The sequence below is a fragment of the Monoraphidium neglectum genome, assembly GCF_000611645.1.
Source record: "Monoraphidium neglectum strain SAG 48.87 unplaced genomic scaffold scaffold01150, whole genome shotgun sequence".
Classification (NCBI taxonomy): Eukaryota; Viridiplantae; Chlorophyta; class Chlorophyceae; order Sphaeropleales; family Selenastraceae; genus Monoraphidium; species Monoraphidium neglectum.
In genome coordinates this window covers 1-14,525 of record NW_014012478.1, presented here as the reverse complement: position 1 = coordinate 14,525, position 14,525 = coordinate 1, and the positions used below count along the sequence as shown (strand labels likewise).

At 64.9% G+C, this 14,525-nt stretch overlaps 3 protein-coding genes across 3 annotated transcripts; all 3 read right to left on the bottom strand.

Moving 5' to 3' along the window:
* Positions 1 to 1,094: 1,094 nt before the first annotated feature.
* On the bottom strand, positions 1,095 to 2,429 carry MNEG_6830 (hypothetical protein; the record flags this gene model as incomplete). The annotated part of the gene is made up of 4 exons (XM_014044697.1): positions 1,095 to 1,286; positions 1,517 to 1,622; positions 1,810 to 1,925; positions 2,115 to 2,429. The coding sequence occupies 4 exons, from the start codon at positions 2,427 to 2,429 to the stop codon at positions 1,095 to 1,097; spliced, it is 729 nt and encodes a 242-aa protein (XP_013900151.1).
* Positions 2,430 to 8,703: 6,274 nt separating this feature from the next.
* MNEG_6829 (hypothetical protein) lies at positions 8,704 to 10,158 on the bottom strand (the record flags this gene model as incomplete). The annotated part of the gene is made up of 1 exon (XM_014044696.1): positions 8,704 to 10,158. One exon carries the CDS (start codon positions 10,156 to 10,158, stop codon positions 8,704 to 8,706), a length of 1,455 nt encoding a protein of 484 aa, XP_013900150.1.
* Positions 10,159 to 12,091: 1,933 nt separating this feature from the next.
* On the bottom strand, positions 12,092 to 14,248 carry MNEG_6828 (hypothetical protein; the record flags this gene model as incomplete). Its single annotated transcript, XM_014044695.1, has 5 exons — positions 12,092 to 12,512; positions 12,710 to 12,719; positions 12,918 to 13,174; positions 13,569 to 13,755; positions 14,059 to 14,248. The coding sequence occupies 5 exons, from the start codon at positions 14,246 to 14,248 to the stop codon at positions 12,092 to 12,094; spliced, it is 1,065 nt and encodes a 354-aa protein (XP_013900149.1).
* Positions 14,249 to 14,525: the final 277 nt, after the last annotated feature.

Sequence of the window (14,525 nt, the reverse complement as noted above, 5' to 3'; positions counted from 1 at the left end):
GGGGGAGGTGAGGGCGCGGCGCGGTGGGGAACAAAGGGCGGGAGCCAAACTAGGAGCCATATCAACAGGAGCAAAAGCGCGGCAGCGCCCAGGGACGAAGGAGGGGAGCCAAATTAGGGAGGCGGCAGGCAGGCGGGGGTCGAGTCGTGACTCTCAAGGCTGAGGCGAGGTTGCGGGGGACAAAGCGGGGGACTTTCTTTTGTGGGGGGGAGGGGGGCGCACCATTTGCCAGACGACGTTTTGGTGGGCGTCATCGCTGAGGGCCGGGTCCTTGAATTTACGGAAGAGTCCCTTGAGGGGTTGAGAAGGGGTTGGCGAGGGCTTGGAAAGGCAGGGCGGGGGGCACGGGTACGGCCCATCCGCCCCGGGGCGGGACTGCGCGCTGGGCGCAGTGCTGCCGCAGCGCGCTGGTGCGGGGCGAGGGCGGCTCTGCAAGCACGAAAGCTGTCACTGCTGACGGTTACTGTCAGCGTTTTTCCTGCTCCCAGGCTCGAGCCTAGGGGGGTAGCCCAGGTGGAGCAGTGGGGCAGCGCGATAAGTCTGGCGCCCAGCCGTAATCGCATCTATCTGCTGGGTGTAAACCCAAGCAGGCTTCCCGCCCACCTTTATGTGGTCGTGGTCATTGGCCAGCTGCGGTGCAATGTGATCATGAATTAAGGCTGGTTTAGGGCGATCAGACGAAGACGGCTGGCTCGGACCACCAAGCTGTCGGTGCGACTCCGCCGCCACACGCGCGCACAGCGTCCGAGCGTCCGGTGCGCGCTCGCCTGCACGATCACGCAGTGCTCGTCCTCTTCGATGACGTCGTCGACCTTGTCGTCTGCCATTATCACGGGCTCGCCTCTCGCAGGGCAACGCCGGGATGTCGGAGCGATCTGTTGTGCTGCGACGGGACTACCCTTTGTATGTGATGTATGTTGTAATTCAGTGCTGTTACAAATGTTTGGAGTGGGCCCAAGCTCGCTTGCTTATTGTGCTCCGTGCGTGCTGACCTGGATTGTGAATGGGTTCCGTTCAGCTGCCGTTGAGGAGAAATGCCAGTATGCAATGTTGCTGTACATCGAAGAACTTGATATGCACGCGATTTTCAATAGCTATGTCTGCACAGCGAGGTAGCAGCGTGTTGCCACCGCAGGCACCGCCACCTGCGCCCCTTGGACACGCTCCCAGGACGGCGCGCTGCGCATGACAAGGCCCAGCACGTGCGCCAGTTGCCGCCGGTTGAGGCCCTCTAGCACCTCTGCGCCGCCAGGTGTGTTCGCCTGTGCTGCCATGAGCCTGCACACCTGCAACGCATGGGGGTTTCAGCAGAATTTGTTCAAGACAGGGTCAAACAATGGTCAAACTTTTAGATCCACACAAGCGGGGTCGGGAAGCCGAGCTTGGGAGGAGCCATGCAGACCAACTGGACTGGGCCACGGCGCTGCATGCGGTTGCAGAGCCAATCCCCGTCAGTCGCGCCTGCAACCCACAAAAAGCAGCAAGCAGGGCCTGCACTGCAGTCTCGCGTATGCACCTGCGGCGTCGGCAGCAGGTGCTCAATCTCGGTGGCACACGCGTCGAACAGCGCCTCGCTGGCGCTCCTGGCCGCCTCAAGCAGGTCTACCAGCACCGACCCGTACCTGCAACACAGCACAAGCAGTGGTAGGGAAATTAACTTGATTAGTACAGCATCCCGTGCAAACTCCCGGTTGCAAAAATCAATGCAGCACAAAAATAAGTCTGTCGGTGCTGGCGCAGCTATTTAGTGTGGCTGGCCAGCCTTATGCACATCTGTGCGTGTGCAGTTGGTGCTATGTCTCTGCCCACCTGCACGCCAACACGGACGCCACTGCTGGCGTGGCCGCGCCGCCATCCCCGGCCAGCAGGCACAGCAGACGCAGGAAGATCCGCCGCAGCAGCGCGTGGAGGCTGGTGGCAGGCACCTGTACAGCGAAGTGCGTGCAAGACAGCCGTCAAGATAGACTCCAGTCAGTGGTTCAAAAACACAGACGAGAACTGACATCAGCAATGCGCATGTGCACGCACATGGGGCACACACTGCATACGAAATCAGTTCCTTGCAACCGGCCTGTGACCAGGTTGCGTTTGCTGCAGGTTGCGCTGCGTCTCACCCTCTGAAGCACGCCAACTAGGTCCGCCGCTTCTCGCTGTAGCCCTACGGCGCGGGCGTGCGCTGCCAGCGACATCAACCCGTGCAGGCAGCCGACCACAGCATCCATAAGGCTGTTGATGCCATCATCATCCCCGCCAGCACCCTGAGGCTGTTGCTGCTGCTGCTGCTGCTGCTGCTGCTGCTGCTGCTGCTGCTGCTGCTGCTGCTGCTGCTGCTGCTGCTGCTGCTGCTGCTGCTGCTGCTGCTGCTGCTGCTCCTGTTGCTGCTGCTGTTGCCTGCAGTGCTGCGACTCCCGTCTGCACCACCAAAGCATGTCTTCTGTGCTTGAAGGGCCACCCGTGCCAGGCTCATTTAAGGCGCCGGCACCTGGAAGGCAGAGGGTCAGCAGGCAGGCGAGCAGCTGCCGGGTAGCCGCCGCAAAGGTCCAGCCGGAGTACCTGGGGCCGCAGCTGTCGCAAGTGGAAGACAGGCGTGCGTCTGACAGCCACCGCAAGCGATTCGCGCAGCCCTCGCTGTACTGAAGCTGCATTTGCAGCCACGACCTTGGTTTGTGGTTGAGGGAGTGAGCATGATCGGAGTATATGATACCACAGGTGACATTTGGCGCGTGAGCTGGATTATGTGTCTCACAAATAAGCAACCAGTAATTGCAAGCGCCGTGCATGCCAGGAGGTGCCAGTAAGGCTGGCCCCTCCTGGCTCACGCAGTTGTGTGCTGATCAACCCCGCTCACAGCAGCAGCAGAGACTTGCGCGCCGCCGCTGCAGCGAAGAGTCGCGCTGCGACGCGCTCCCAAGACAGCAGCCCCCGGGGCCGCCCTTTCCGCGGCGGCCGGGTGCCGCAGCAGCTGCTGCCATCGCTGCTGCTGCCTTCAGCCTCGCTGCTTGCAGGCTCGCCGCCCTTGTAAGAAGCCGGTGTTTGCTGCCCTTGCTGCTGCTGGTATGAATTCTGCTGCGATGCCTTTGCAATGAAAAGGTATTGACCTTGCAGCCCAGCAAGTGGGGTTAGGTAAAGGGGATCCGCGTGATATGTCTCCCCGCAGGGCAGCCTCGCCCCTCCTGTAACGCAGCCGCCTGGCAGCTGCTGCGGACGGCGCCAGCCCCGCGTGAGGGCCGCGGCGCCCTCGACGGCCGTCCTGCAGGGCGAAAGAACACAGGCATCACATTGCATGTACGACAGCGGGCACGTTTCGTGTTGGGAGTCTTGGAGACACCTACCTCGCACCAATAACTGCGCCGCTGACGACTACTGCCAATACTGTGGTGAACCAGCAACATACCCACGTGACCTCTCGTCCCTACTCACGTGATATCGACTGGCGAGCCGAGCAGCCCTAGCCGTTGCAGCACGCGCCGGCGCCGGGGCCACCGCACCCTCGTCCCGCCCGCCGCCGCAGCCACCTGTAGGCCCGCCGCCGCGCCTGCCGCTGCAGCGCCGGCCCCGTGCAGCGCGCGGAGCGCGCCCCAACTGTGCAGGCGCGCGGTGGCGAACGCGAGGACGTCTGGCGATGTGAAGAACAGCCTGTGCAGCTCTGAAACCTTATCAGCTGGCGCGAATGCAATCCCCAACATGAGTCCTTGCATGGTCGCGTCGTCGCCTCCAAGCAGCGAGGCTGGACGCAGGAGGCTATCGACGCGCAAGCGGAACGCCTCCCGCGCCTCGGCGACGGAGCCGCGCGAATGCGCGCGCAGGGAGGCGCGCACGTCGAGGCGCAGCGCTTCTTGCTGTTTGTGGCGGCCATCGGCGCACGGGTTGCTGTGGGCGACCGCATGACCAGATCTGCTGCGCGGCTGCAGGAAAGAGAGGAGGCCAGCAGCAATGCTGCGGCGCCGGGGGCTGCATGCTGACGCAGCCTGCTCGCGTCCCCCAGTGCCGCCTTCGCTGACCTGGCGCTTGAATGGGTGCGCACGCGCCCCGCCGATCTCGCGCGCGCTCTGGGCGCCACGTTGCTTCACATGTGGTTGCGCCCGCCTGTCCCCGCCGGCGTCGCAGCCCCCGCTGGACTGAGCCACCGGTTCCAGGTCTAGCCGCGGCACGCCGACCGCTGCCCCGCTGCAGTTGTCCGGCCTGCCTCCAGCGCCGCCGCCGCCGCCGGCTCCTTCCTCTAGATGGTAAGGGCCGGCCGGGCTGCTGCGTAGTAGGGTCCTGACGGGGTGAAACCCCGTAGCATCAGTCAGGGCCACGACATCGGCAGCTGCCGCCGCGCTGTCCTCCCACTCCCATCTGCTGCGGTCTGCGCTCACGTGGCTCGTTGGGTCGGCCCTGGACGGACAGGGGGTGGATGCGTGGAAGTGGATAGTTTGTGGTGGAATCAGCAGGTGCTGGGGGCGGGCCGGCATGCTCGGCTGCACAACGCGCAGGCGGCTTGCATTGCCGACACACGCACGAGCTGCTGTTGCCAGCAGCAGCAGCAGCAGCAGCAGCAGCAGCAGCAGCAGCAGCAGCAGCAGCAGCAGCAGCACTCAGCACTGCCAGGTGCCTGCTGTGGCAGCGCCGGGTGTGTTGGAAAGGGGCGTGCCAATCACTGTCGCCCATAGGAGACCTGAACAGCGGCCGCGTGCCAGTTTACCCTCCCCATGTAAAGGCATGGCCGATTGTTCAGGCGACCTGTTGTGATGCAGCGCTGCGCCGGCCCCTTCAGCATAAGCTAGCTGGGCGCTCACGCGCACCTTCCAGGAATGTTGAAAAATCTCAACACGTCCTCCGGCCGCAGCGCGGCTGCCAATGGCGCACCGGCAGAGCCGGGCCTGCCTGGATCTGCTGCTGCGCCCTCAAAACCGCTGCCGCCACCCTGCTGTGTGCCAGCAGCGACAGCCGGATGCCCGATTCCGTTTCTCCAGTCAGGAGGCCGCCGCAGCGGTGATGCAAGGCGGCCGCCACCGCTGCCAACGTCCCTGCCGCCATCGCGCGCCGGCACGGGCGGCGCTGACCAAATCGGCTGGCCCGGCGCTGCAGAAAGTGCGAGGGCCGCGCGGATGTGGGCGCCGATCCAGGCGGCCTGGATGTGGAAAAACAGGGCAGACTCCCTCTCAACCGTCAGCAGCCTCAGCACGTCGCCCTCTGACCAGACCAGCTGATCTGCCCGTGCTTTGCTGCCGCCGGCCGCGCCCCTGTTCGGCCAGCCGCTGCCAGCGTCCCAATTTCCGCCAGCGTCGGCTGCGGCAGGTGGCTGCTGCCTGCGGCTTTGGAGCTCTGCGGCCTGCCGTGCTGCGCTCTCCTGGTTGTTCGCGGTGCGGGGCAACAGGCGGCCCAGCCAACCACCCTTGCCGCCAAGCTGCTGATTTTGTTGGTGAAGCTGCTGCTGCTGCCGCTGCTGCCGCCGCCGCTGCTGCTGCTGCTGCTGCTCCTGCTGCTGCTGCTGCTGCTGCTGCTGCTGCTGCTGCTGCTGCTGCTGCTGCTGCTGCTGCGCCCCCTGCCGGTCAACGATGTGCTGTGAGCCACTGCCGCCACGTTCTCTTGCGGCATCCCACTCCAGCGCGCACCCGCCCGCTCCAAAGGCGCCAAGCACCTTGGCCCATCGGGCCTCGCTACCAGCCGTGTCTGCCGCTGCGGCACCTGCCATTGCCACTACTCCTGCTGCTCCTCCTGAGCCTGCTGCTCCTTCTGCTCGCGCTGCTGCTGACGGTGATGACGCGCTGCGAGTCTCCTGGGGCACGACTGTTATCACGCTTGACTGCACATTCCCTCGCTCATCGTTCACGAATTCGCTCCCCTCTTGTTGTCGCTCGGAGACAAAAGCAACTTGCAGCAGCGGGACCTCCGTCGCAGCGGAATGGCGGCCGCCGCGGCCAGCGTCCATAGGCAGGACCAACAGAGCCCAGTCAGTGACTGCGACAAGGTAGAACTGCTTTGGGGCCAATGCAGGCCCCCGGGCAGATAGTGGTCGCGGCCGGAAGGGCTCCAAGAGTGCACAGCACTCCTGATATCGGAGCGCCGCGCGCGCAGCGTGCGGCAGGCGGCTGAGCAGCGCGCCCGCTTGGCCACGCAGAAACTCATGCTTTGGTGTTTCGTGAGGGCCGAGCATGGGGCCCAAGCACGTTGTGCAAGGACAAAACCGCCGACTGCAAACTATAGGGGGACCTATTCGCGAGAAGTATGTATAGATTCAAGAGTAATATGCACAGATTCTACTTTGACTCAGCAAAGTCTTTCACGACAGAGATCACAGCAGGCCAGACACGTGAAGTCAACGATGCAATCGCACTGATACGCATTGCACGCAGCTACACATCAAAACGGGCGCTTGCTCTCCTGTTGCCGCTCTCTGTTAGCCGCTTCGACGCCGCCCTGTTGCTTTCCCGGCGCGTGCGCATGGCAGCGACGCTGAGCGTGAGCAGCAGAAGAGTGGCGCCGTATGGAGTCGACGATCACGCCGCAAGTCAGCGACAACTTAGACGACCTGGAAGTAATGGAAGCATATCATATGCACGTGCGATCATCCGACAGGTGAGCAGGCGTTTGCGCCATCCACCGTGGACGCCTTGCTGCAGCAGCATGCCGCTTGGAGCCGCGTTGCGCACTGCGCTTGACAAGGAAAACCTCACTCTGAAACGCACACATTAAATTTTGGTAATTCCCTCTGCAGCGCGTCCAGCCAGCTGAAGCGCCTCGTCACTGCCCACCAGGCCGCCGCCGCGCGGCTGGCGGCCGGGGAGCTGCGGCTGCGGCGGGCGCGGGCCGAGGGTGTGCGCCAGATCTCTTCGCACCTGAGGGAACTCAAGGATGATCTGGAGGCGTGGTGGGTTTCGTAGATTGCCCATGTTATCTATGCATGCTGAATGCATGGCACATGCATGAGTCGAGTTTGATGCCAGCGAACGCGCAACAGGTCGAGGGGGTTGACGCACGCACGCACGCACGCACGCACGCACGCACGCATGCACGCATGCACACACACACACACACACACACGCACACAAACATGCCATCGACCCCACCAGCGCCCTGAGGGCGGTGAAGGAGCTGGACGAAGAAATGGATGAGCTGCGCCTGCCCCTGGCCGCCGAGGCTCGTGCACTCGCTGCATCGGCCTCGCGCCTCGAGGCGGCCGCCGACGCCCGCCGACTCGGCGTCCGGGAGACGCCGGAGGAGTCTGTGGCCGCTTTCGCGGACTCGTCACGGCGCATCCAGGCCGCGCTGCGAGCGGGCGGGGCAGCGGTCACGGCAGCGGCCGCGCACGCGCGGGAGGGTGCGGCCGCGGGTGTGGGGCAGCAGCACAGGCGGCGGCCCCGGGCTGTGCAGTGGTTTGGGTCGCTGAGGGTCACGGCTCACGCGGCCAGCAGCATGCAGCGGACGTCGTGTCACAGGACGCGCGACAGCAGCCCCCTGCCTGGTCAAAGTAGAGTCAAGGCTGCTGCAGCCAGCGAAGCGGACGAGGCGGGCCCCGTGCGCGCCGCCGTGGCGCGGCCGCAGCCGTGCAGTGCGCGCAGTCAGCGTGGGGCGGCCGCCTCGAAGGCCCATCTGGTGGAGGAAAGACAGTTAACCGACACAGCAATCGCGTTTGCTCGTGCGCGGCAGGACGAGCCGCAGGTGTGCTTAGCCAAGGTCCCGCCACGCGCGACGTTTGCAGCCTCCAGTGGCCAGTCGCGCGAGAGCAGCATCGCCGCAGCGGGCAGGCCCGCGGCTGGCACGGGGGACGACTGGGAGGCGTGCGGCCCGGCATGTTCCCGAAGTGACAGCGGCAGCGACGATGTGGGCAGCTGGATTTTGAGTGGTGGCTGCAGCAGTGCCGGCTGCCTAACCTCGTCCAACCTTCAACGTCAGGCGGGCGAGCGCGTGCGTGCCACCATCAAACACGGGGTGAGGGGGACGCGTGCGCGGGCACTAGCGGACGCTTACATGCAGCTGCGCGCGGCGAGGGCGAGCCCCGCCAGGGCTGCGTCTGGCGGCGGGTGCTGGCGGGCCGGCGCTGGGTGCTGTGGGCGGGCCGAGGCTGCGTCGGGCAGGAGAGCCGGGGCCGCCGCAGGGCACGGCCACGGCGACTGAAGGCGGCGAGCTGTTTCTGGGATGCCGGAGGCAGACGCGCCCTGTTCCCACAGGACAGCAGCAGCTGCGTGCAGGGAGCGCTGATTGCTGCGAATGGCACTCGCGTCTAGGCGTGAGGCAGGCAAAGACTATACTGCAAGCAACGTTGCTCGTGCCACCCTGCCATGCGCGCACCATGTAACAGTTTTGGCTCTTGGTCGCAACCGCCAATGAGAAATGCTCCACTGGCTGTGAACGGCATGAGGTGCTTGAGATGAGCCGACTTTTGCACGTGGCACACGCTAAGCAGGCACGGGTATGCACCCGTTCTTAAGAACCGCTGCATGTGCAGCGCTGCCACCGCCAGTGAGGCACAGTCAAAGCGCAAGCCTTCATGGGCACAAAGGCGGGGTGAGGTCGTACGTTTAGTGCCCAGATCAACTCAGGACATGCGCAGCAGGTGCGCATCGACACATTTTGCACACGCGCAAGTCATGGGATTTGTATGCAACCCCTTGTAAAGCCCGCCAAGCCCAATCCCCATGCCAAGTCCATGTCTATTCAACCAGTCATGGTGGTCAATGCGTTGCAACAACTTCAGAGCTGTCATGACCGGTTGAAATGTCACCATTCAAAAGCGGGCAGTTTCCACGAGCACGCCCTGCACTTCCAGGGATCGCGCTCGGTCACATGCCAAAGCATGCTCGGCCCGCCCGCCGAGCAGCTGTCGGCAGACAGGTCGGCCACCTCCGCTGTGCGCGTCATGTCGCCTTCCGTTGCCGGCCCCCATGAAAACTCTACAGCCTTGAGGCCGAGGTGCGCCGCCAGCACGCACAGCAGAGCGTGAGGCGGCAGCGGCATGTCCCGGAACTCCAGGGTGCGCAAGGATGTCGTCCCGCGGGCAAACCGCAGGAAAGGCGCGAGCTCCCAGGAGGTTGGGTAAGCACTAGGCAAAGTGGAGAGTGGCACCATCAGCACAAGGGACGCCAGCCGGGGCAGGTGCGCGGCAGCTTCCAGCGCCAGAGAGACCCGCGCAGGCTGGCTGTCGTCGTCGTGCATGGTGGCCGTCGCTGGCGCGAGAGTCAAGCTCACGGCCGTCGTCACGCGTGCCAGCCAAGCAAGGGACGCGGGGTCGTCCACGTCTACGGCAACCCCGAGCTGCTCCAGCCGCGTCATCGCGGCGATCGCGTCCCGGGCCAGGGGCGTGATCCACCCCACTTCCAAGCGCTCCAGGGCCAGCGACCGCAGGCCCGTGAGGCCGGACAGCAGGGACGCGATGTCGAGCCGCGCGCCGCCGTCGTCGCCATCAGCGTCGTCGTCGCTGGGGACGTCCAAGGCCGCCACAATCGCCAGGTGCTCCAGGGCTGGGAAGCGGGGTTTCAAATGGACCGAGACAAAGCCCTCGCATACCTGGATGGACAGGTGCGTCACGTTCTGGAAGGCATGCGTGACTGGCACGCCCCACGCACCCCGCCCTGACGTTGCGCTGCAGAAAGCCAGCCGCTGCAGCCGAGGCGCGGCAAGGGCTAGCTTGTCGGCGGTCGCGGGGGACAAGTCCATATTTGTCAGCTCCTCTAAGCTCAGCTCGGCCTGGGCCAGGTTGGCGCCGAGCTTCCATGTGCCCCTGGACCGCGCCAGCCACAGCCGGGTCAGCGACGTGAGCTCCAGCAGGCACGGGTCCTGCCACTGCTCGTCGATGCAGTCGGCGACGAGCTCGGACAGGCAAGGCAGACGCGACAGGGAAGCGTGCGTCCTATGATTGATCACCAGGTTGGGCGCGAAGACACTCTGCAGGCGGTGGCCGAGCACGCAGGCGGAAAGGATGCCGATCGCACGGGCGGCTGCGTCCGCGTCGTCTGCGGCGTTTTCTGGGTAACGGCTGCCGCCTGCGACGAGGTGAGTCAGGTTTGGCAGGCGCTCCAGGATGTTGTGCTGCAGGTACGGCCAGTGCAGGCCGCCCTGGATCTCAAGGTGCGTGATCTGCTGCAACAGGCGCTCTGGCGGGCCGGCGCCGCGAACCACCCCGCCGCCTGCGGCCGCGTCGGCCGCGGGGTGGGCTGGATCGTCGTCGCCTGACATGGAGTTGCGTTGACGTGCCCTTGGAATGACATCATCCAGCAGGTGATGCAGCTGCACCACTGTGTCCCATGCAGAGCGTGACTCCTGCTGCTGTTGCTGCTGCTCCTGCCGCTTCTGCCGACTCATTTGCCAGCCCGCCAACCAGGCCCCAAGGCCCCACGGCTGCTGCTGCTGCTGCTGCTGCTGCTGCTGCTGCTGCTGCTGCTGCTGCTTTGGAGGCCTGACACACCAACCCTCAAACGCCAGGGTCGTGACGGCGGGGAAGCGCGACCAGTCGGGCCCGCAGGCGGCCAGGTTATGTGGCGAGAGCACCAGCCGTGTCGCCAGCTCCCGGCGCGCCGCCTTGTCAAACGCGCGGCTCGCCAGCCTTGCGGCCTGGATGCAACCCTGCGCTGCGCGACAGCGCTGCGCCAGAGTGCACGGGAGGGTGCACCTGCAGTTGCCATCGTCATCCCCGTCTGCTGGCAGCAGGTGCCGCAGCACCCGGCCCAGCAGTTCACAGCCCAGCGCATCAACCAGCATGTTTGAGCCTGGTGCATGTCGGTGAGGCAGGCATTGAAGTGGTGTATCGGCCACAGCATGTGGGCTGGCATGGGTTTGTGCTTGAACAGCCCATGGGAGCACGAGTTGAACCCGACACTGCCTGCGCAGCTGCGCTGCAGCGGTCAAGCGCACACGTACAGCGCCGAACACCCGCTGCGGTGAGAGACGTCCTGCCATCACAAGCATGACATCTCAGACGTATATAAATACGTCACCTCACCGCTCACAAAGCGCTAAGAATATGGCTCGGTCCACCCGCTCGGGCAGAGGAGTCTGATACAATCTTTCAAGGCCTCGGCGCGTCGCTGTCACCGTAGACAGTACAGATTTTGGCATTGCAAGACCCTACACATGAATATCAAGATGAGTGACCGCGCTGCTGCGCGATGCACGCGGCCCCCCGCTGACCGCCAGCAGCCATTGTGGACCACCAAATCCCAATCACGATCGCTGCTAGACACTCACAGGCCACTGAAAACATGCCCGCCAACCACCAACCGTAGCTGCAACCTTCAACCAGGCAGGTTAATTCAAGCGGCGGGTGGGGGGGAGAGAGAGTAAGCGCCGGCGCGGGGCAGGTGGCCGGCCGCCAGGCAGCACACAGGCAGCCTGATATACCATGCGCAACCCCTCCATCTCGCCGTTATGCCACACAAGCATTCAAAACCCCTGCCAGCCCCTCTTACCACCTCCAACCCCCGGTCGCCCGATGTGACACACAGGCTCCTCCGCCGACCTGTGATCCTCCGTGCACAGGTTACATCTAGCAGGCCACGCAGGAGGGGGATGCATGGTGAAGTTCTTTGCAGCAACAGATGTGAAGAAGCGGAAGTCGAGCGGTTAGACCTGCCGACCGATGCCTCAGCAGGCGCGGGGGGAGGGGCCACTCTGCGCACCGATCGCGCCCCTTTGCCCGTGCACCAGTGTAGAGATGAATTGAGTTGACAAAGCGGCAGGTACAAGGGCAGAAAGAAGCGGTTCTGGGCTGGGGGAGGTGGCCGCCGCCCCGTGTGGCGACGAATAAAGGAATTGGGCAAGCCCTATGGGGTCAGCTCGGCCGCGCAGTCAATTGGTAGTCATAGCCCCGTCATCAATACCAAATCATGACACCCTATTCCAGCTGCAGCTCTGAAGCACAGCGCGCGCGAACGCCTCAGCTGGACACATCTGGAACGGCGGGCGCACTTGTGAAGCCCGGGTCCCCAGAGGGCAGCCCCGGGCGCAAAGCGAGCGCCCCGCGCACCCGTCATGCGCGATCGCCGCGGGGCCCGGCGCGCGTCCAAGCCGCGGCCGCTCGGTGCGTGCAAGTTGGCAGTGCTTCCCGCATCCCACGCCGCCACGCGCAGTCTGCTGACGTGGCGGGGGCCGATCTCTGGTGCTCTGTCCAAGCTTAGCTGGTTGTGGAGTGCGTCAGCCTCTCGCCGCCCTTCTCCTCCTGCTCGCCCGCAAACCACGTTTCGTGGCAAGCGCAAATGTATCTCAATCGCAGCGGGGCGGCGCGCGTGCGCCCTGGCGGCACGCCCTTGTGCACGCGGCGATGCGGCTGCCTCGCCAGAGCCCCGCGCGACTGCATGTGCGCCTCCAGGCATCCTAACCGACGGGCCCCGCGCCTCGGGCCGCGCCGGTGGCGCTGTGCTGCTGCTGCGGGCGTGCTGACGCCGGCGCCGAGGGCGCCGATGTTGATGCCGATGCTTGATGCGTGTTGGAAGCGGCGTGCGCAGTCGATCCCGCGTGCGCTGTCGACGGCGACCCGGGGCGCGACCGCTGGCGCCATCTCGTAGATCATCAGAACAGGTTGGCCCTTGGAAACCCTGCAAACAAGAAAGAGGTGGGGGTTGAATACGAATAACTACGATGGGCTTTAAGCATTAAGTGCCAAAAATCCAGGCACCTGATCACAAAGTTGGACAGTGATCAGGCCCCTGCCGCGCTTCCCAGCAGCACACGCCGTCCCACTCGCCCGCACGCACGCCCGCGCCGCACTTGCGGTCCGCGGACCACCTCCCACCCCTTCCCCCCTGCCCGGCCAGGGTGCGGGGCCCTGGCCCACGATATCCGCCAGGCTGTCACGGAAACCGATTCGGCCGGAGCTCGTGGCGCGATGCGTGCTCGCTCCTGTCTTCGCAAGCCATAATTGTGGACCGTGCACACACACACACACACACACTCTCTCTCTCTCTCTCTCGCGCTCTCATCCTCTCTCTCTCCCCCCTTACCGTAGCAGTAAGAGTGCGTCGCCAGCTCCCTCGACGTCGCGTTGGCCAGCAGGCACGATGACCCCACCGGTGCGCCCGACGCGGTGCTCCAGCACTGGCTGAAGAAGCAGTCGTACGAACACACGTGGCCGGCGGCCGTGAGCGCCTCGGCGGCGCCGACGTCAAGCATCGGCAGGCGGTCGGTCTTGGCCCAGGCCGCGGACTGGACTGGCATGTACTCGCCGTCCACCACGATGGAGCCGTAGCCGGGGGCGTAGCTGCACAGACGATTGTGTGTGTTGTGTGTGTGTTGTGTATGTTGTGTATGTTGTGTGTTTTGTGTGTTTTGTGTGTGTGTGTGTGCTGTGTGTGTCGTGTGTGCTGTGTGTGTTGTGTGTCCTGTGCGTGCTGTGTGTGTGTGTGTGTGTGTGTGTGTGTGTGTGTGTGTGTGTGCTTCTGTGTGTGCGTGTGGGTATGCCTTGTTCAGGTTTGGGCCAGGGGACGAGGAGGTGAAGAGGAGTTTAGGTGAAATTTGTGTAGCACATTCGCCACGTCGCACGCAGCCCACACCCATAAAACAACCGCAGCGTCTGCCTCTGCGCCAGCCTCTGCCCCAGCCTCTGCCCCAGCTTCCGCGCTTGCCGGATTGCCACTACTAGGCTCGCAACCCACCCAGTCCACGTGGTCTGTTTCGGCGCCAGCCCCGCGTCGGTGCGGACCGTCGTCGTCGCGCACGCGGGCATGCCGCGCGGCCCGTCGCCGCCGGCGCAGGGCAGCAGGGTGATCGCGTCGTTTATGAATGTGAAGCGGCGCGAGTTGACCAGCGAGCCGTGGGAGCGCGCAAACGCGGTGTTGCCGACTGCGGGGGGCAGGACGTAAGTTGGGTAGACGGTGACGCGCGGCAGCCGGGGGGCGGAGGCTTGGAATCGGGCGTAAAGCAGGGTTCCGCTGAGGGGGCCGCGCTGCGCGTGCTCCACCTTGGGATGCAACTCGAGACAGACAGATCCAGGCCTCAAAACACCCCCACTCACACCCTGCCCTCAACCCGCGCTCTGCCGCACGTCTTGGCCTCCGGTTCCCCGGCCGAAGCCCCTCCTCCCTGGCCCTGCACACAAACATCCATCAACGCCCCTTCACAAAGCCCCAGTCACACCCAACCCACCATTGGGGCACGCCGCCATCAGCGCACTGACTACCAGCCCCGGCCGGTTCGCATCCAGGAAGCGCTGCGCCGCATAAGACGCCAGCGTCGCCGCAGCCGCGCCCATGGAGTGGCCGGCAAACATGACGTGGCGGATCCTGGGGCCGGACAGCACCTCGTTTTCGAGCGCCAGGCGGACGTGCGGCCACATTTGGTTGAAGACGGCCGTGAACCCGGCTGGGGGGAGGCGGGGCGGGACAGGGCGGGGCGCGGAGGTTAGCCAGGAGGGGCGGCTCAGGGCGGCCGCGGCGGGCGGCCGCCGGGGGCGGATGGCGGAGGCGGGAAGGCCCTGTGCTTGCGCGTATGGGCGGCCGTGGCGCCCGCGCAGATGGCGGCCGATGGTATGCTTTTGGCATTGCTAAACCTGCTGACCGTGCGTCTCGCCCTCGAAGTAGTTGCCGGCGAAAGGGGGTCCAGGGAACCTCGAG